Consider the following 22,868-nt stretch of genomic DNA (forward strand, 5'->3'; position numbering starts at 1 on the left):
CCATAACACGCTGATCCTTCAGTACATTCAGTATATCTGATTTATTCAGTTTCCTTTACATCTCTGCGTGTGCAAAAAGCTGTCGCAAAGTGGAACAGAAAAGAAAAACACGGTAAGATGTTGCAACAGGAAGTCAAAGTATAAACCAAGTAAAAAATATTCACGTCTATTTCGCAGGCTTATAGCTCAAACATTAGCCGCTAATGCTAACGACTTGTGTTCAATAAAGACGCTTTGTTTTGAAGATAACAGGAAGTGACATCATGATGCGCCTATGCCAAAATAAACCTGATAACAGACTGGAAAATGTAGACCAGGGTTTCAGATGTTCATGTGCAGACCTGATTGGCTGATTGCTTCTAGTTATCGCGGTTCGATTCCCGTGAAAACAGGCTCAATGTGGACAAATAAAGCTGTCCTGCTTCAAATGAACTGCGGTGAAACTGGACGTGTTTCGGAGACAACTGGGATTCACGCTGGGAAAGTTCCAGAACATCATCCGTCATTTACTGTCTTCCTGTTAATCACATCAGACATTGATCCCGGGACGTGCTCTGTTGCCCTGGTGACCTGGATCCCAACTCGTCTTACCAATCATGATGAAAAACTGTGGTAAATGTGTCCAATAAGAAGAGACGATCCAGTGAAGAAGGCTTTGATGTGAAGATGTGTTTGACCTGAATCTGCCAGTCCGGCTGCAGACGTCTCCGCAGCCGGCGTGGAGGAGCTGACGGTCTGTAATTACAGCTACAAACTGCTGACTGTCGGACAAAAAGCCAGCGCAGCATCACACACACACATGCATGCGCCGTGTGTGTGTGTGGTCAGTCAATGACAGGGTGTGTGAGCTGTTTTTAGAGGAAAAATGAAATGGAAAGATGAGATAGAGAAAACAGACTTCTCTGCTGATCTCCTCATCAGCCCTTCGTCTCTCTTCCTCACTTCTTCTCCACCCTCCTCATCCTCTCATCCTTCTGTATTTAGCTATTTTTCTCCACCTTTGTTATTCTCTCACTTCTAGTTTGTCCTTTATTCCAGCATCATTTCTGTCTTTCATTTCCAATATTCTGCCTTTCATCCAGTTTCCTTTCTCCAGAGATTTTTCTTCATCTTTCATCCTCTTTTTCTATGAAATTCTACTTTTTTATCCTGCCTTCCCTCCTACTTTCCTCTTTTTCTTCCATCTTTATTTTACTTTCTCCCCAAATTTCTTGCTTTATCTTTCATGCTTTCTCTCAGTTTCTTTTAATCATTCCACCTTTTCTCTTTAGTTTCCTTCTTTCTTGTTTCTCCTTTTCTTCTTTCCTTCCTCTGATTCATGTCCTCTTTCACTCATATCCTTTCTTTTTCTCATAAGTTTTTCCATCCCTTCATCATCCTCTACATCCCAAAATCATTAATTTCAGGATTCTTCATCTTTTATTCACTATTTATCAATGAAACTCTCCTCTTTTCTGCTTTTTCTCTTTATTCTTTTTACGTTTTGTTCTACCTTTCCTCTTTTTTTTTTCCTTTCTTCCGTTTCCATTCCTGTTTTCTTTCCATCCTTCTCTTTTCCAATGTTTACTTCTTTCTTCTCGTTATTCTTTTTCCCAAAACTTTTATTTATATATCCCTTTCTTGTTCCTCCCACTCTCCCTCTCCCTCCCTGCCTATCTTCCTTCCTACTTCCCCTTCCTTCCATCCTTCCTCTCTGCGGTTAACGGTGATGTCTCAGCCTTAGACATACTGAAACTCCGCGTCTCCTGTGTGTCCAGACGGATTCAGGTTTCTTTAGTTGTTTTCGGTCATTCTGAATGATTATAAACACTTTAAGAAGTCTTGTTCTTTATCTCCAGTTGGAGCGCTGAAGATGGTTTAGTAAATATTAGCATTGTATCTGAGACAGAAGTGTGCTAACATATATTAATATGGAGACTTTTAGAGACAATCTTATCATTGTAAACTAACAACAAAATGCCACTGACAGTCGTATAAAAACAATACTTAAAAGATGAGAACACGATGAACAAAATTAGCTAAAAGCGAGATACAGAAAGTAGCATCACAGTGTGGAAAATGTGTCAAAGAAACATCAAATTACCGCGTTTCCAAGGATGAACTTGTCTGAAAATCCAACAGATTTGCTGAGTGAAGGTAACGCATTTTAACTACGGAAACTTCTGGGCTTTTTGCTGCTAAAAGACAGCTAGCATGTGAGGCTAGCATCAGTATTTATGTGTTAGCTTCCAGGAAGTTTCAGAGCTGATGATGCAAATTTGACAGAAGGAAAAGGAATGATGGGAAATAATCCAAAGCTTAAAACTTCATATGTTCATTTCAGACGACTAAAGATGGCAGCTACGTTAATCACTAACACAGGAAGAAAGAGTAAAAAGCAGAGCAGCAGATGGTCTGTGGGGATTTAAAGTATCGTTGTTTAGCAGAAAACTGGATGTGTTCATTTTCTTTGTGTTGCCTTTTGGCTGATGTCACATCCATCTCTGGTTGCTTTTACAAGCACATCTGCACGAGTAATTATGGTGAAGCTGCACTGATGTGGAGGCAGCGAGCTTCCAGACGTACATCAGCTTCTGCTTCACATTCACTTTGCTGCAAATCAGATCTGGTGTTTTATGCTTCTGGACCCAAAAATCAACAGTTTAATAAGCAACTTTGGCTTTCTGGATTATTTCGTCTTTGTGACTGCAGTCGTTCAACAACATGCATGCGAGTGAACGAAGCCAAGCTATGGGAAAAAAAAAAAAAAAAAAAAAAAAAAAAATCGCATGTGGATGGCTTAAAACCCTGCAGTTACAATTTATGCTGCTATTTCATGCATCACTCCAAATACAGAGTATATGACTGGCAATAGGTGTGTTTCCATTTATACCTAGAATTGCGAAAAAACTATACATCGTAATAAAAAAAAAAAAAAAAAAAGGCTAATTGAGACACCTACATTTTGAAAAGTCTCAAATATCACTAAAAAGTTTTTACACTCTCGTGAAGTGGTTTTCCCGACGTTTCCACACAGAAACATGTTGCAAAAGTGTAATGGGAACCCTTTTTTCAGATTTATGTGTCCCCCAACGTGACATGGAGGGTCGTGACCAGTTCATTTCCAGGAAAAAAAATGGCAAGAAGTGGAACATGCAACAGCAAATTTCAGAGTTTTGCAAAATAAAATCAGGGAGAAAAGCTTAGAAAATCTGTAACAAATTAGCGCTACGTGGCTACCTTGCATAATCCATAATTTTTGTAAAATCTTGTTCCTTTTGCAATGTTTTCATGAGACTTGCAGAAACTGCGCTAAACACGGTTCCATGGAAACACCCGAAAAACACAAATGTTGTTTGTCCAAACTTACAAATATTGCTTTTGTTTTGCGAAAAAAATCAATAAAAATGCAGCTAATGAAGGGCTATCATGCCAAACTCTAAGAAAAAACATCCAAAAGAACATGTATGTATGCAGACATGCAGGTTCTTTCGCAGCACACGTAAACTTTCTGAGAGACTGAGTCATGTAAAAGTATTAAATAATATCGATTCAGCCCGACAGTGGACTTCTGTCCAGCTTCTGCAGCTCAGCTTTTACTGAAAACTAATATTTGCTGTTCATCAGGAAAATCCAACTGAAGTGAGGATGAACTCAGCCGTCCTGCAACCATCACAGCTTCATCAGCATGTTTATCTGTGGCTAAATACGGGGGCGTTTAGAGGGTCATCCCCCCACCACAACCCTCTATTACACAGACCACAGTAATCCTCCATATAGTTTTCAGTCTGAACTCAATAAACCAGCATAAAGCTGAATAACTGGAGTTAATTACACTTAATTTTCAATCTTCCAGCTCTTCCGGGTCAAACTTCCTTCCTACGGTGCCTCCAGATTTAATAAACCATCAAATAACTCCTGGTTGAAAAGTGGAATACTCTAAAAGGATATTTTCTTTGAAAGAAACCATTTCTAACTTGTGAATGTGTCCATGTGGCAGTTTTTCCTGTGTGTCCTGTTCAGATTTTACACCTCAGGACTGCGGCGTACCAGTGACGTGGATTCAGACAGTCCATCCACTACACCTGAAAAGCCTTCAGGACACTTTATGTTGCAGAAACGTCAAAGTGTTTTGAAGTCTATTTAATTTCAGCAACATGTTAGTTGCCGACTGAAATCACAGTCAAAGTAGAAATTAGAGCGTTTTATGTTCCGTGAGCAGCTGCAGCAAGGCGAGGGATGATTTGCATAATTCAGAGCAGATTTGAAGGCATGATGTAACTTTTCCTGGAAAGAAACTAAAAAATACATTTAATGGCCCCGTTATCAGCTCCATGTTGCCAGTATCGGGTTGGAGCCTCTTCTTTCTTCAGATCTGCTTATTCATGGTGTCATAGAAGCAACAAGATGGAAACTTTCCTCCATGTTGACATGAAGCATCACACAGTAGCTGCACATCACCATGAGAATCTTCCGTTCCACCTCATCATGACGAGAATCTCCCGTTCCACCTCATCACCATGAGAATCTCCCGTTCCACCACATCGTGATGAGAATCTCCCGTTCCACCTCATCACCATGAGAATCTCCCGTTCCACCTCATCACCATGATAATCTCCCGTTCCACCACATCGTGATGAGAATCTCCCGTTCCACCTCATCACCATGAGAATCTCCCGTTCCACCTCATCACCATGATAATCTCCCGTTCCACCTCATCGTGATGAGAATCTCCCGTTCCACCTCATCACCATGAGAATCTCCCGTTCCACCTCATCGTGATGAGAATCTCCCGTTCCACCTCATCGTGATGAGAATCTCCCGTTCCACCTCATCGTGATGAGAATCTCCCGTTCCACCTCATCGTGATGAGAATCTCCCGTTCCACCTCATCGTGATGAGAATCTCCCGTTCCACCTCATCGTGATGAGAATCTCCCGTTCCACCTCATCGTGATGAGAATCTCCCGTTCCACCTCATCGTGATGAGAATCTCCCGTTCCACCTCATCGTGATGAGAATCTCCCGTTCCACCTCATCGTGATGAGAATCTCCCGTTCCACCTCATCGTGATGAGAATCTCCCGTTCCACCTCATCACCATGAGAATCTCCCGTTCCACCTCATCACCATGAGAATCTCCCGTTCCACCTCATCACCATGAGAATCTCCCGTTCCACCTCATCACCATGAGAATCTCCCGTTCCACCTCATCACCATGAGAATCTCCCGTTCCACCTCATCGTGATGAGAATCTCCCGTTCCACCTCATCGTGATGAGAATCTCCCGTTCCACCTCATCGTGATGAGAATCTCCCGTTCCACCTCATCATGATGAGAATCTCCTGTTCCACCTTATCACCATGAGAATCTCCCGTTCCACCTCATCACCACGAGAATCTCCTGTTCCACCTCATTATGACGAGAATCTCCCGTTCCACCTCATCACCATGAGAATCTCCTGTTCCACCTCATCGTGATGAGAATCTCCTGTTCCACCTCACCATGAGAATCTCCCGTTCCACCTCATCACCATGAGAATCTCCTGTTCCACCTCATCGTGATGAGAATCTCCTGTTCCACCTCACCATGAGAATCTCCTGTTCCACCTCATCGTGATGAGAATCTCCCGTTCCACCTCATCACCATGAGAATCTCCCGTTCCACCTCATCGTGATGAGAATCACCCGTTCCACCTCATCACCATGAGAATCTCCCGTTCCACCTCATCGTGATGAGAATCTCCCGTTCCACCTCATCACCATGAGAATCTCCTGTTCCACCTCATTGTGATGAGAATCTCCTGTTCCACCTCATCGTGATGAGAATCTCCTGTTCCACCTCATCACCATGAGAATCTCCCGTTCCACCACATCGTGATGAGAATCTCTCGTTCCACCTCATCACCATGAGAATCTCCTGTTCCACCTCATCGTGATGAGAATCTCCTGTTCCACCTCATCACCATGAGAATCTCCCGTTCCACCTCATCATGATGAGAATCTCCTGTTCCACCTCATCACCATGAGAATCTCCCGTTCCACCTCATCGTGATGAGAATCTCCCGTTCCACCTCATCACCATGAGAATCTCCCGTTCCACCTCATCGTGATGAGAATCTCTCGTTCCACCTCATCATGATGAGAATCTCCCGTTCCACCTCATCACCATGAGAATCTCCTGTTCCACCTCATCGTGATGAGAATCTCCCGTTCCACCTCATCATGATGAGAATCTCCCGTTCCACCTCATCACCATGAGAATCTCCTGTTCCACCTCATCGTGATGAGAATCTCCCGTTCCACCTCATCATGATGAGAATCTCCTGTTCCACCTCATCGTGATGAGAATCTCCCATTCCACCTCATCATGATGAGAATCTCCCGTTCCACCTCATCACCATGAGAATCTCCTGTTCCATCTCATCGTGATGAGAATCTCCCATTCCACCTCATCATGATGAGAATCTCCCGTTCCACCTCATCACCATGAGAATCTCCTGTTCCACCTCATCGTGATGAGAATCTCCCGTTCCACCTCATCATGATGAGAATCTCCCGTTCCACCACATCGTGATGAGAATCTCCCGTTCCACCTCATCGTGATGAGAATCTCCCGTTCCACCTCATCGTGATGAGAATCTCCCGTTCCACCTCATCACCATGAGAATCTCCCGTTCCACCTCATCATGATGAGAATCTCCCGTTCCACCTCATCATGATGAGAATCTCCCGTTCCACCTCATCACCATGAGAATCTCCTGTTCCACCTCATCATGATGAGAATCTCCCGTTCCACCTCATCATGATGAGAATCTCCCGTTCCACCACATCGTGATGAGAATCTCCCGTTCCACCTCATCATGATGAGAATCTCCCGTTCCACCTCATCATGATGAGAATCTCCTGTTCCACCTCATCATGATGAGAATCTCCCGTTCCACCTCATCGTGATGAGAATCTCCCGTTCCACCACATCGTGATGAGAATCTCCCGTTCCACCTCATCGTGATGAGAATCTCCCGTTCCACCTCATCACCATGAGAATCTCCCATTCCACCTCATCATGATGAGAATCTCCCGTTCCACCTCATCACCATGAGAATCTCCTGTTCCACCTCATCGTGATGAGAATCTCCCGTTCCACCTCATCATGATGAGAATCTCCCGTTCCACCACATCGTGATGAGAATCTCCCGTTCCACCTCATCATGATGAGAATCTCCCGTTCCACCTCATCATGATGAGAATCTCCTGTTCCACCTCATCATGATGAGAATCTCCCGTTCCACCTCATCATGATGAGAATCTCCCGTTCCACCACATCGTGATGAGAATCTCCCGTTCCACCACATCGTGATGAGAATGTCCCATCCACTCTGTTGGACTGAGATCTGGTGACTGTGGAGCCGTTGGAGGACAGTGAACTCATCGTCATGGTGGAGATGATGTGAGCTTTGTGACATGGTGCATCATCCTGCTGGAAGTTTCCATCAGAAGATGCTACACTGTGCTCAGAAAGGGATGGACATGGTCAGCAGCAGGACTCAAGGAGGCTGTGGAGGTTAAACTATGTCATACTGGTACTAATGGGACCAAAGTGGGCCAGGAAAATGGATGGATCCATGTTGTCATGATGTTTCCAGCAGATTCTGATCCTACCATGTGAATGTGGAGCTGAACTGGAGACTCATCAGACCAGCAACGTTTCTCCATCTTCTATTGTCCAGTTCTGGTGAGTCTGTGTGAATTGTAGCCTCAGTTTCCTGTTCTTACTGACAGGAGGGAACCCGCTGTGGTCTTCTGCTGCTGGAGACCATCTGCTTCCAGGCTGGACATGTTGTGTGTTCAGAGTTGATGTTCTGCAGATCCTGGTTGGAACCAGTGCTTACTGGACTTCCTGTTGTCTTTCCATCATCTCCAACCAGTCTGACCATTCCATTTTTTGTGCTATTGTGTTAATGCATGTTTGGACTTGCTCTATGTGCACAGGACAATTTCCCCTTTTGGGACAATAAAGTTTAATTCAATTCAGTTCTGACCCCTGACATCAAGAAGACATTCTGGTCTAGAAACTGCTGCTCGCTTGATGTTTCCTCTCCTCTCCGCCACGTTCAAACTTAAACCGTCTGGAGAGTTCCTTTCAACTTTTTTGTTTTAATGTGTACTTGGTCACCATTTCGGCTCTGTTGTGTTGTTGTCTGTGTCGCGACTCGGGGGGGAAAAACTTTTGCAACAACTCTTATTTTCAGACAAGTTTGTGATATCTGCTGTCGTTTTCTATCACGTCTTCTATGTTTGTCACAGAATCCGTAACGCTTGTAAAATCTCGTTCTGAGAGACTCCACTTCGAGGACAACGACGATTCAAGACATTTTGCTTTTTATTGAGAAGCTCTTTCGGATATCACTGCTGCTGTTGCCACTGTCTTCATCAGAAGACTAAAGAAGTCATCTTTACTTGAAAAGAACTGGTCACATGAAGCCCTTAGTCATTTCTGGTGATGTGCAAATGAATAATGAGTGCTTTCATTACACTTTGCGATATTCTTCTAGACATGTCTAAGAAACCATCTCATGAAGGCGTAAAAACAGATTTTAGTGATATCTAAGGGTTTTTTCAGCTTTTTATAGCAGCATTTTGGTCAGTTCCCGGGTTGGAAAAACAGCTCATATTTCTATATTCAAACTGACATTTAAAGCCTAAAAAACCTGAAAATCGTTGGATGTTTGGTATTTTTGAGCATAACGGAACAGAAAACATGATGTTTTTGTGCGAGGACACTTTTGGCCATGAAGGTCTACAGGACTAAATGCTGCCGTGCGATTGGCCGATTAGACATCTGTAACTGGTCTGCGATGGACTGGTGACCCTGCAAACTGCTGGGACAGGCGCCAGCCTTCCTGCAGCCCTCAGCTGGATTAAAGCGGAGTAGAAAAGGTGAGCAGGTGGGTGAAAGAGTTAATCCCGCTGCTGTTTCTCTTATTTTCATTTATTTAACTTTATTCAGGTTAAATAAAGCTGAATATCTGAAGTATTTGTACAAAAAAAACTGTTTTGCTACAAAATCGGAAGAAACGGTGAAACTATAGCTTACCGGAAAAATGAAGGTTTCACAAAGGAATTTACACTGAAGAGCTTTTTATTTCCTCTCACCTTCCTCCTCTCCTCTTCCTCCTCTCTCCACTCCTTCTGCTGTTTGATCCCTCCATTCCCGACACAACTCTGACCTCTCTTCGTGGGACCGGCAGCAGCACAAACGCAGCGCCATGCGCTGCAGTAGAGCCGAGGCGTGGGAGACGACCCCCACCGCCGCCATACCTCCACCGCAACCGCATCTGCTCGCCAGCATCCACCGGGGACGGACAGACGAGCGCCTGCGCCCGCACCACTTGCTCCTGGAGCGGGCGCAGGCTTTCAAAACAGCCGCCGTGCAGTCCATGGCCGGCTGGCAGCGAGCTCTGATTGGCTCAGAGCGTTTCCATGAAGCGGGCGGCGTAAACAAAGTCGGCTGCGGTCCTGCTCTTTGTGCTCTTCATTCCACTTTCTTGCAGAGATTTTGCTGACATCACTTCTTCTCCTGTTTGGTCCTGAGCTCCTCCTTCTCCAGAGTGCACAAAGAGCGAAGGAGCGAAAGATGAAAGAGATAAAAAGGAGGAAGAGGCTCTCCGGGAAAAGGATAAAAAACTGGAAGTTTATTTTGCCGAGCGGAACATGCAAATGCTAAAACTTCTCATGAGTCGGGAAGATTTCCTCTGTTGGACTCTGCAGGGAAAAGTTGGATCCAAAAACACACGAGCAGAACTTTTTCCTTGGTTTTTGCTCTTTATTCACCACAATAAAAGCTCCTTTTAGTCCAAAGGTAAAACTAAAACAAAGGAATTAAACTAAAACTAAGCCAGCGAGTTAAGAGAACCTGTCCTCGTCCAGGTGATGTCCACTTTGCTCAAAAAAGGGCAAAAAAAAAAAGCGTCCAGTTTTAATAACGGAGCCTCCATATGTGCCCTGTAAGACGACCTCCTTCGTCTGAGTGCAAACCAAACCTCCCCTCCTCCAACCCAAAAAAAAGAAGGAAAAAAAAAGGAAAACATGCAGGAGGAGCTCAACCAGAGTCATCCGTCTCACACAGCGAAGTTTAGAGACAATTCCGCCTTGTTTCTTCCAAAAGAAGGAAATCACAAGCCGAGTTGAGGATGAATGAGTGAAAGTCATCAGAGCAAAGCAGCGCTGAAATTACAGCAGAAGGAACAGAGCAGCGTCTGACCGCAGATCACCGCGGCCCGGCAGGAATGTAATCCACTTAGTCCAGAAAATGTGAAAAATGTAGAGATAAGTAATTAGAGCGTTAAGATGCTTCGACTTCTTCACTTCCAGTCACAGAGAAGCACTTTTAAAGGACAATTACGTGAAGAAATACGAGCTACGATCGAGTCGACGATGGAATAAATGAAATAGTCTGGAAACAGACAGTAGATCCGGTGTGAACTCAGGAAGTTCAACCTGCCTCAGGAGCTGTTCCAGTTCTACAGTTATAACCCCTTACTGGTTCAGACTGGCCACCAGACAGGACACACGCCAGTCAACACAATGAAGACGTGATGTTGTACATGATATGTTGATTCTTCTCTGTGTGGTACTGATACCGATACCTGGGGTTTAGATATCTGCCGATACCGAGGACTGATCCGATACTTGTGTGATTTTATGAAGAGGCCGATTCAGTTTATAATTAGATAAATTCTATTATTGTAGAGTTTATTTATGATATTGTTGTTAATATTGTTTACTGGCCGAGCACAGATTAAACTAGAAAACATCAGTTAACACATGAAAACAATGAAAACCACACATCCTTTTTACATTATTAAACTAAAATAAAAAGCAGTCAGAGGGCACAAACTGCTGCCAAAGTACCTGGATCCAAACGGTGATCAACACCTAAATTACATCAGTTCTTTCTTTTCACATTTCCAACAAGTCCTGAACATTTAATGGAAATCAGTCAAAAACTTTATGAGTTGAACTTGATCTTGAACACAAACAAACAGATAAACGTGGGTAAAAACATGATCTCCCTGGCGGAGGTAAAAATTCTATTAAAAAAACTCAGAACTGAACCTAAATGGAGCATTTTCCATGACGAACAGGAGGCCGGACGAATAGAACTATAAATTCTGAGACTTTTTTTGGTTGTTTTTTTATACCTTAACTTTTCTGGCTTTTTATTTCTCCCGTTTTTAAAAGAATTTGTTGTTGCGTTTGTTGTTGCTTCAATTACTTGTTTTTCCTTTACGGCAACAAACGTGATGGAAACCAAAATGCTTTCCAAGGTTCCTTAATTTGTTCATTTTCCGAACCGTGTAGTCCGATGAAGGGTCGCGGGGAAGCTGGAGCCTATCCCAGCAGTCTTTGGGCCCGAGGCGGGGTACATCCTGGACAGCTCGCCATTTCCTCGCAGGGCCCTTTCCAAAGTTGCAGGAGGCAAATCTGGCAGCGTTCGGGCCGCTTCTGGAAACTTCAGCCCCGTGTATCAGCCGGTGGGATTCTGTATTGTGTAGTCATGGCAACTTGCTAACATAACACTAACGCTAAACGTTAGCATAATGGGGACTTATGTGGAGCGCTTATCCTTCTACTAAAGCAAAACAATCATCACACAAGACTTCCTAACTCCTGTGTCTCTGTGTGGTGATGCTGGTGGGGTTGGGCAGGAAAGAAAGAATCTGTTTCCGTGGTAACGGATGTTGTTTCGACTAGCAGATCCCGATCTCCTTACTTTAGGCAGGATAGGTGAGTATCTCCGATGGTGTCCTAACTCCAATATCGATTCAGTGGAAAAGACTGTTTCTGTGTGGGCAGGTGTCACAAAACAACACGATTTCAGTTCGATTCCAGGTTTCAGAGATCCATACAACTGATTCAACACAATCATCTGCATTCAAATCAAACCACAAAAGCCCGATCTACTTCTTTTAAATGAACAAAAAAATTCCCCGTTTACGTCTTCTATGACTGGAACAGTCAAACACGCTGCAACTCTCTGCCGTTGTTTGTATTTCCTGGTAAAGACGACTCTCTGTTGCGATTTAAATGGACACCCAAGTGTTCTGACATGTTCGGGTAGTTATGAGCATGCCCGAGTGACGTCTGCATAAATCCTGCGAAAATCATCTATTTTTGTTGCCAAAAAGCCAAAAATGGCGTAATGATGTTCTGTCTTCTGGAAAAACGGTTCCGCAACTGGATTTAAAGAAGATTTTTCTTTTTTCTAATCTGAAACGAGTCACATGACCCAGAATCTGTTTCTGCTCCTTGTATGCCACGTTTACTTTACATCTAAAACAGCGCTGAACTTATTTGATGATTATGATTAACAATGGCAAAATTAAATATTTCTGACAATGTTAAAAATAAGCATAAATATTGAAAAGCAAACGTCTTCCAGCTGGACGGCGTTGACATCACATGATGTTTTACGGTAAAATGTCTGTAATAAACTTAGTTCTGCTTCCTTCTATCAGATTTGACCTTTGCAGAGGTAATGTTAAAATTTCACAGCATTATCTGACAGATGTTTAGACCTCTAGCTGCAATATTAGAGATATTCATGTTCACCCACGTGTATTTTTAGGCAAGCCTCAGTTTTTATTTTTTCATCTTTTGCTTTGTATCTTCATTTTTTTTCCATCACTAACACACACTGATAGGCCTGTCACAGTAAGAAATTTTGCCATACGATTAATTGTCTTAGAAATTATTGCGATAAACAATAATATTGCGCCAAGCGATTATTATTATCATTTTGAGATCAATTTTCAACTAAAATAACAATAATGCCATAATAATGCAAGAACCCCCTTTCAAAGATCCACATACTGTAATTTCTACAGATCATTTAGCTCGATGTGCAGACTAGTTTATGCTCATCCTGTTTCCAGTCTGCTGAAACAGATCAGGATTTCTCCTGGGGTTTTGGCAACATGTTTATCTGGAACATATGGTCTATAAACATGATGTAACATAGTGATATAGTCCATGGTAAAGCTCATATAAGGGGACGTGTTTGGACTGGACCAATGGTAGAAAGGTAAAATTGAATGTTTTTAATCGCCTTCAGTCATTCTTCATATCATTGTAAAGTTGTGGAAATGTCGTTTGTGACATGTATGTTCATCCAGACAGTTCATACTGGCTATGAAATGTTTGCAACATTTTTCAAAATGTCGCATTTTAACAATATTAAAGAGCAGCATGGCTTTACCAGCCACGCTGTCTGAGCGCACGCCATGTTGCACCATGTTCTGGTTGTATTTAATCTGTCGGTTAAACACTCCAGTGATCGTGGACTGATGGAAGTGACGTGCAGATGGAAGCTTGTTGTGTCGCTGTGTTTAGTCAGTATTGTCTTAAAACCAATGTGGCACTTGAGAACAAAAAGAAAGACAAATGAAAATTATTGCGTCCAGCAAACTTATTGCGCACATTTTTTCCTTATGGACTTTCTGCGACATGCCTATATACTGATACACATCTGAACAACTCCTCGAATAAACTTGTGGTTGCAGAGTTTAACAGTTTTTTAGCAGAGGCCTAAAATAAACTGGATTGTGTTTTTGTTTTCATCCGTATCCATAGATACCAAGCAGTTGGATTGATAGTTTATACTTGATCGTTTTCCTCCATATAAGTGCATGCTCTGCTTTTTAACATGAATTGGATCAAACTGCCTGAACTCACACGGACCTCTGCAAGCAGCAGGTTTCAGTGCGTAGAGGCAGAGTTTTAAGGTTTCCAGAAAATCTCGGCTTTTCATTAAAGACACTAAAACATGGATAGACTTGTGCCATCAACAACAAGGAGCATGAGATGATGGAGGGACTGGAGGGGGCTAAAGGGACAACTGGAGCAGAAATTAAGTGTATAGTGCGAAACGGTCCAATGAGCATCCAGAGAAGCTCCGTCAGATTCAGAAAACAGTCATATTTTATACAGTAAACATGAACGTCTGTTTCCAGCATGGCGAGGACGTTACAGCCTGAGGGGAAGAAGACAAAGGAAGTCTGTGAGATGAAGAGACAAAACTCAGGAAGAAAAGAAAGAGGAGTGTTTGTGTACGCGGCTTGGACAAGAAGAAAAGGTGCCTTCTCACAACAACGGCGGTGTTTTGACAGAAAGCGAGCAGCAGCAGAGAACCGGAGAGAACGAGGAGCCACATGGTAGCGTTTAGGAGAGCTGTCTGAGACCAGCGCTGAGGAGGAGGAGGAGGAGGAGGAGAGGTTGGCAGGGGGTTGAGACGAAGCATTTCTGTGGTTTCTCTCTCACCAGCACACACAGGAGCGATCAAATGCAAGGTCAAAGGTCAACCCCCCGTTTTGCTGCCAGACGCGGTGTAACAGGTCACAGCTGTGTGGGAGGGGTCAGAAAATACACAGAGGAGGGATGTTTTAGCAGCTTTGATTGGCTGAATGGCTGAGTGTCATGTGACGTCTTGTAAGTTGGGTGTAACATGGTGGTCAACCTGCTCAGGTCAGACCAGAGCATCCTGATTGATGTTCCTAGTGAAGTCTTAGAAAAGACAACGAAGCAATGTGTTTTTATTAAAGACACTTTGGGAACAGAGGCTCAAGAACCTTTAGTTGGGATCAAACAAGATGAAATCTGCAGACGGTATGTAGAAAGATGGGCGGGGCCTCCGTGATGTCACTCGTAGGTTTCTAAAGAGCTGAACTAAAGCTTATTGGATGGTTCCTACGGTCAACATCTTGGCAATGTTACGCGTGTCGTCTTTCTTTCACCTACGGATGTAGGTGGTTAAAGCTAAATCATAGTGTTAACCGGCTAAAAACCGTGGATCTACATTCCTCCTTGAAGCGGGACATCTGGTACCTGTCAATCAAGAGAACACGCCCCTAAATATGCCAAATTGTGACATGAAATTACTTCTAAATGGAGAAGTAGTTTCTTTTTTAAAGTTTGGTTTTACAGCGGGATGCTTCCTGCTTTTAAAGTTTGATGTAAAGCACTTGTAATTGTCTTTTTTTTACATGAAATGGGCTGTAAAAACTAACTTTACTTGTCTTCCTCTATTCCTCTGGTAATATCGGATCAGCCATGGTGTGCTTTACAACGGCTGGTGTTTTTTTTATACGCTCGCTAGCGTGTGATGCACACACAAGTCAAAACTCGACCGAAACCTCACGAGGTGTCCTGGAAAAGACAAAGTGTAGATTCTGGCTTCTCAGCCTCGGTATGCAACTGGACAGCAACGCGTTGAGAGATGTGGATGATAGATGTCACTGTGTCATCAAACCAGTCAGGAATGTGGAGTTTTATGGTCTGAAAATTACATAGCTTGTTTTTAAAGATGTCTAGTTGCTAAACTGTTCTTCAACCCAATATTTTGGTTTCCTTATATAAGCTATTATGAATTGGCTTTCATTATGTTTTTTCCTGTCTGTAAAGCATCTTGAGATGGCATTGCCGTGATTTGAAGCTATATAAATAAAGTTGAATTGAACTGAATTGAATTGAAACTCAGATTTAAAGTAAAACTAGTCATAAAAACAATTAATCTTCTTTGCATATCAGACATTTGGTTTATTTGTCCACCATTTTGTTTGCTGGAGGTACGTTAACTTCCCAGAGTCATGTGACTGAACACCAACAAGCTAGCACAACAAGCTAACAGAGATGTTTAGAGAACCAGACCCTTTGGTTCAAACATTTCCAGTTTTCTTTGGCAGCAGAAACCAGGTTTAATCCTCTGCTGGTGAGCTACATGCAGTAAACAGCCCTACCAGATCTCTTGGTCAGGCGAAGGTTGAGGAGTGGGGAGGAGGGCAGCGAGCGAGTGAAGCCCTCCATCATTCTGATGTCTGAGCCGTCTGAGTCGATGCTGCTGCCACCTGATGGGAACAAGAAACCGAGTCAGACTGGAGCAGGGTTTCAGACGAACTCTAAGAAACACATTCATAAAGAAACTCACCGTTGTTGTTCATCTTACGACTCTTGCCTCCCAGCAGCATCTTCAGGCTGTTTCGGAACATGCTTTCTCACAGCGACAGGTCACGCCAACACTTCCTGTCGACAACTCCTGCGAAGACAAACAAGTCATCATTTCCTCTCCACCTCATATCCAGCCACGTTGTCAACAAGCTGAGCTCAGAGTCGCAACTAACATGCCATTTAAACATGGAGTTAAAACTATGGCTGATGGGGGTTTTTATTGTGTCTTATGCAAGTATCCTGCAGAAATCCACTGCAACAATGGACGCAGTATGAACACCAGACGAGGCAGAGGACCCTTAACGCCATCGCTATATATTTACCCACAATGCAATGCTATGCCAAATGCAGGAAGTGACTTTTTATATTTGGTCTTTCTTCTTGTATTTGGTCCGTTTGAAACGGACCGAGACCTGCGCCTGTAGAAGGACCGAGTCCGCTTCTTTGGTCTGAATCAGAATTCGTTTGGCACTTTCACATTTCCCCGAACAAAGCGGACTTTCCTAGCAAACAGACTCGGATTCGGACCAGAAAGGCTGATGTGAATGTGCTCTCAGATTGCTCCTGCGTAGCTACAATGGCGATAACTTCTGTTGTACCAGTAATTATTTGCAAATGGACCGACTGGTTTCCAGTTTATTGACTGACTCATGTTGGACTTCGCCAGTTCTCTTAAAAAAAAAATCTCTGATAAAGCAAACCAAACTGTGTGATGTAGACGTGGTGGAGCGGGAGATTCTCATTACAGTTGGGCAGCAACTGTGTGATGCTTCATGTTAACATGGAGATCTAAGTCAACTCCAGAACTACGGCAGGAAAGGAGGTCCAACCCGGTACTGGTAAGGTGGACTCGATAAAAGGTCGTTTTATCTTTCTCTTAAAGCCAACAGCTGCACCTTCTTGTGTTTTGATAGTTCCCATCTGTTCAACCCATGAAAGAAGAGCTTTCTGCCTGCAGCTCTTCCTGGTGGTTAACTCATCAGCTGAACCGACCTGCATCCACCAAACAGCGGAACTCTGCGCTGCAACTGCTTTAGAGACGATGATACCAGAGTTCATACTGGTTCACGCAGAGCTGACGGTTCATTTTTAACACATGCTTTGTGAGTGTTCTTGAGAAAAACAGCTGACTGTGCAGAATATCTCATTTGTCTGACTTGCTGTATTATCATTACTCTCAGACACACATACACACTCCTTCCCCGCCTCCCTCTCCCTTATCTTACTACAGTGTGACTTTGACACACACCCAAATTGCTGTCTGGTTATGATGTTGCTAGGCAACCATCTGCCGTTGCTAAGCAATCCCTTAATGAGAATGGGTATTAGATATAACCCCGTGCTGGTGTAAGCTGTGGTGGATGTGGTCTTGGAAGAATACTGATGCAAATCTGAGTGTAAAGTAGTTTAGCGAAGGCATCTTCACCTCAGCCAGGAGTTTCTACGGAAACGGAGCAAAGGTAGGAGTTTATTGCCCAAATTAAAATCTGGCTATGATCTGATGTAGTTAGTGAAATGAAACGTGCTGGGTTAAGTGAATTCCCTTCACTACTACAACTGGTTTGGGTTGGATTTAATAGCAAATTACAGGATAGTTACTGTCATACAGATGGTAGACAGAAAATAGACTTCTTTTTTTTTTTAAATAAAAGCAAACATTTACGGCTTTAATGTTGAACATTTAAAAGCCTAATGACAGAAACAGCAGGCTGTTCGACAGCCAAGGACTGTAATGATGGAACAAGGCCTCATCAGAAGGTTTACTTCTAACTTTTGGGACAATTAATAGGCTGGTACCAGGTAACCTCAGGTTCCACGAAGGCTTAAAAGTTAAAATCAGGTCAGACAAATATGAAGACCAAAGACCATTAAAATATTTACAGACTAAAATAACCTTAAAACCTACCCTGAACCACATGGGAGCCAATGCAGTGATTTAAAAGTACTTGTATGTTAAATCCTTGTTGGTAAGACCAGATTGCAGAGCATTACAGTAATCTATTCTACTAGAAATAAAAGCATGTATCAGTACCTTTGTGCTGGCAGGGGACATAAATGGGCAGATTCTGGCGATGTTTTTAAGATGACAATCTTATCTGTTTTTGTAACATTTTATTAGGTCAAAAAAAAATCCAGGTGAAGTTTTTAAAATTCTGCAGGCTTGATAAAATGATTTCTCTCCTGTCTTCAGGACCGATGGTTACGTTCAGAAAGTTCTCTGCCATCCACCATTTTACAGCTAAAATATAGTTTAAAGGGACATTAAGCGGCTCTAAGTCATTGGGAGACATGGTGATGTAAAGCTGTAGATTATCAGCATAGCTGTGAAAACTAAAGCTGCGCTTACTGACGGCGTCCCCAAGAGGCAATATGTACAGATTAAAAAGTAATGGGCCTAAGATTGAACCTTGAGGAACACCACATGTTATTTCACAGCTTCTTAAGTATCCATACATATGAAAAATTTTTGATCTGTGAGTAAAACCATTTTAAAATAGTTCCTGAGACACCCACCAGACTTCTGTGTAATGAAATCTGGCGATCTACTGAATCAAATGCGTCAGTAAGAACCAGTATAACCAGTACAGAAAGTTTCAAAGAGTCCAGATAATACCTGAGACCATTAACTATCTTTAAAAGGGCCGTCTCCCATGGGGTGCCAAGTGTAAAAATTTTAAACGATTTTTTTAGCATAAATTATTTAACATTTAGATTAAACATTTATATTTAAGATATAACGTTGATATTATTAATAATTACAATTTAATTAATAATTCTTTAAGAATCAATATTTATTATATTATTTATTTTTAAATATTTAGATTTGGATCAGATTGAAAGTTGTACTTGACATTATTATATATGTATGTTACAATATACAAAAATACAGGGAAAATATGCTAAATATGAGAAAAGTGAGATAAATAATAAAAATGTGTGAACAACAACTTTAATGCTGAAGTTTTACACTTGCCATCCCGTAGTCTCTGTACGGTGGTTTGCTCTGAAACCAGACTGATATTTTTCTAAAATATTGTGTTTATTTAAAAACTCATGTAGTTTAATTAAAAACTTGAGCTGGATTTAGGCTGAAATTTATGGAGAATGTTTGGATCTAATGGGTCTTCAGAAGAGGTCTCACCACTGCCGTTCTACAGGCAGGCGGAAAAACAGCTGTGTGAAAACATAAGTTATGTCTCAGGCTCAAAGAAACCATGAGATGCTTTTAAAAGCAATGTGGGAACAGGATCTAAAAGCCAGGTTTGTTGGATTTTAGAAAAAGCATCTTTGCATCAACCAGGACAAAACTCTCCAGTGTTTCCTCAGATAAAAAAGAATGCTTCAGTTATGATAAACCAACATTTTGCTGAGATAAAACAAGCTCTCTGCACAGTTATCTCAACTGTTGTGACCTTTGATGCTTTCTGGCCTATAAAGTACTTTGGTTGCTTTTATGTGTTTAATAAAGTACTATATAAATAAAGTACAGTTAAATATTGCCTTGAAATATAATCTGTTTCCTGAATTAACAGACAGAAATAAAAAATAAAAAAAAATGTTACAACATGAAGAAAACTTGTGGCTTTTAAGTGGTCAACTTATATCTTAAAGGAGTTTTGGAGTGATCAAATGCACGATTAAAGATCGATTCATGAGTCATGGTTTGCTTAAAATCTGAAAATAAATAAATAAATAAAACTCTAATATTAGCTTAAAAAAGGTGTCCTATAAAAATGTCCTGATAATAAACTAAATTTAAACTGTGCGTTTAAGCTGTTGGATAGAGCAAACCTGCTGGAACTCAGTGGTGATTGTGGGGTTGCTGGTCATGGTGGGGTATGTGATACGGCTCTTCACTTCCTTTGTTATACTCAGAGAATATATATAAAGAGATGGACGGAGCCTCTTTGACGTCACCCATAGGTACCTGAAGAGCTGAATTGAAGCTCGGTGGGTAGCTCCTACCATCGCCATCTTGGCAGGGGCATGCGGGTCAACTCACTCAAAAAATACAGATATGGTCAAGGAGGTGGAGCTGAGAGGGGGGCTGTGAGCGTCATGGTGGATGATTGACATCGAGGAAACTCTGAGCTTTCTGTAGCTAAGAGCTAACCAAGCTAACCTGGAGATAACAGGAGCTAACCAGCTAACAGAAGTAAGTGGGCTAAAGTCACGTTGTTAACCGGCTAAAAATCGCAATTGTTCTATGTTCTTCTTACTTGAAGCGGGAGATTGGTACCTGTCAATCAAAGGACACGTCCCTAAATATGTCGAATTTTGAGATTAAATTACTTTTAAACGGGGGAGTTAGAAAAAAAATCACTCCCCCCAGTTGTCATGAAGGTAAACCTGACCTATTAAACCAAAAATGGAATTTTGAACAAGGCTGTAAACATGTTTATTTCTGCTGTAAACATGTTTATTTCTGCTGTGAAGTTGGTCTTGTTAACATGGGAGTCTATGGGGATTCACTCTGTTTTGCAGCCCCTAGTGGATGAAGGGGGAACTGCAGTTTTATGCACTTCTGCATAGGCTTCACTTTTAACCGCCGGACGTTGCTGCTTGGTCATACTATAATAGTCTGAAGTTGTTCTGATCTTCGCAAAGTCTCAAAGAAGACATTAATGTTACACGAACTGAATTATTCTAGGGGGCGCTATAGATCCATATTGTAACTTATCCAGTATTTTACCATGTAGTTCAGGGCATGACTGGCATCAATGACGCCAGGTCTGGCCAAGATATATGGTTTTATGTGTTGGTTACAGGTATTTCCTGTTACCTGGTGTTGGAGCTATATTCAACATGGTTACATTTTGGTGTAGCAACTTGAGTTTTTTTTACTGTGGCATCATAAGGGGGTTAGACATGTTGTGCAGCAGTTTCAAGTGTTTGGGGTTAATTTCTGAGGAGAAGGAGCTCACAGTGTGGAAAAAAGCACTTCCTGTTTACACTGGGCGGGGCGTTGGCATTGGAGACCGGTTCTATTGTCAACAAGACCTGAAGCAACATGATCTGCTAAAAACACACAAAAAAGCTGCCATGGTAACGTGCGGTCATGTGTTAATAGTTATGATGACATGAGGAAGAAGAAGAATCAAAATCCAGAAGGATTAAAAACAGGATCCTCAGTCCTGGTCCTCGAGTCTCCTGCCGGTTTTATAAGTTTCCCGGCTGCAACACAGCACTCAGACTCCAGTCTGCTAATTACCCACCGATTGGCTTTTGTTGCAAAAAATGTTAGTTATTTGTCATTATGTAAATCTCTTTGTGCTGGACGCAGATGACAGATATGCACAAGGCCAGACAACATTGTACGTCATCTGTGTCACTTACCTGCATAATTTGGTCTGTTTTTAAAGGGCTAGCTATGTGTCACATGATGCAGAAAATGGAGCACTACCAACAGAAATCATGGGGGCAGTGTTGAGCTGACATGCAACCAGAAAAAACAAAAAAAACAGAAAAAAAGAGGAACAAGATTAAAAAGCCAAATAAAAAGCCCACAAAAAAGCCTTTGTAGTTTTCTTCCTCTTCTGGTGTTTTTGGGGCGGTTATTAACAGCTTTATAGCGGTGCATTACCGCTAACAGCCGCTGTTAAAATGCAGAGCTAAACTTTGCACTGCCCACTAGTGGATGAGCTGACATAATAACCACGGCAATGTGAAAGTCACATGGAAGTATGAGGCCAGCGACGTATGACAACATTTGAAACAGACATCCCCATGTACGTACATAACGGAGCAGAAACCAGCCATTAAAAGTCACCTTGTAACTAAGAACACATTCACAAACCTTTTTGATTGGAATCCCAGTTTATTTGTTCGGAAAGTCGCTTCGTTTGGGGAAATGTGAATGTGCCAAACAAATTCTGATTCAGACCAAGGAAGCCTACAAACGCAGGTCAGATCTGCTTCAAATGGAGCAAATACAGGAAGCGGACTACAAAAAAAGTCCCTTCCTGTATTTGACGTAGCATTGCATTGTGGGTAAATACATAGTGATGGCGTTAAGGGTCCTCTGCCTCGTCTGGTGTTCATACTGCGTCCATTGTTGCAGTGGATTTCTGCAGGATACTTGCATAAGGACAAAAAACCCAAAACAGCCATAGTTTGGTCTCCATGTTTAACTCGCAGGTGGAGGAAACAGAGTTTTCTTCTTCATGCCAGTCTTGTCCTGTCTTTTGCTGAATACCAGTGTAGCGCCACCTCTGGTGTAGTCCCTCTGGTGGGACTACAACTGAGCCGAGTCCCCAACCGAACCAGCAGTCTAGCCGACTATCCCGATGTGAATGCAGCCTTAGGTAACATTATTTTTAGCACAGGCATTACTGAGGCTGATTTTAATGGTTAACAGTAAAGACTTGACTATTAATCTTGAAAAAATCTTAGAAGGCCCAAATATATATTTTTATAACTATTAGACTTTTAGAAAATGTGTTTAACGTGACTAAAAGATAAACAGAACAGGGACATGAAGTAAGAAAAAAGCCTTTAAAGTGTTAAAATTCTTAAAACTTCTTTGCTTGGCAGCTGTTTGGGGTTTATTGGAAGTGGACATTATGGTCAGTAAAGACAGAAGAAGTAAGTAAATCAATCTGATTCCTGAGGTTTAACAGTGAGAAGTTATTCTGGAAATGAAGACAACTTCGCTAGAACATGGAAATCTACTTTCTTTGTGATGGCTGAGACGGTGTGTTTACTGTTGGTGGGGGAACCACAAAACTGTTGTGTTTAGGGAACCCAAATAGCAAACAGACCCCAGATGGCCATGTCCACACTGCATCGGTATGACCTCTGCTCTTTCTGTTAGTTCTATCATGTAACAGCAAAGAGGAAGTCACGGCAACACAGAGTAAACATCCAGCTGCATGATGGATGCTTCA

General features: G+C 42.2%; 1 protein-coding gene across 1 annotated transcript in view; it reads right to left on the reverse strand.

Moving 5' to 3' along the window:
* Window positions 1–22,868, reverse strand: part of tanc2a (tetratricopeptide repeat, ankyrin repeat and coiled-coil containing 2a) — a gene marked incomplete at its 3' end in the record, with an annotated part of 73,517 nt that overhangs the window by 34,432 nt on the left and 16,217 nt on the right. Inside the window, exons 2-3 of the mRNA XM_079252587.1 lie at window positions 15,962–16,069; window positions 15,774–15,881 (exon numbers count right to left, since the gene is read on the reverse strand). Of these exons, the coding sequence (XP_079108713.1) occupies window positions 15,774–15,881; window positions 15,962–16,022 (169 nt within the window). The 5' untranslated portion in view covers window positions 16,023–16,069. The remainder of the gene's footprint in view (window positions 1–15,773; window positions 15,882–15,961; window positions 16,070–22,868) is intronic.

The sequence above is a fragment of the Telmatherina bonti genome (assembly GCF_933228915.1).
Source record: "Telmatherina bonti genome assembly, chromosome: 14".
In the NCBI taxonomy this organism is placed as follows: Eukaryota; Metazoa; Chordata; class Actinopteri; order Atheriniformes; family Telmatherinidae; genus Telmatherina; species Telmatherina bonti.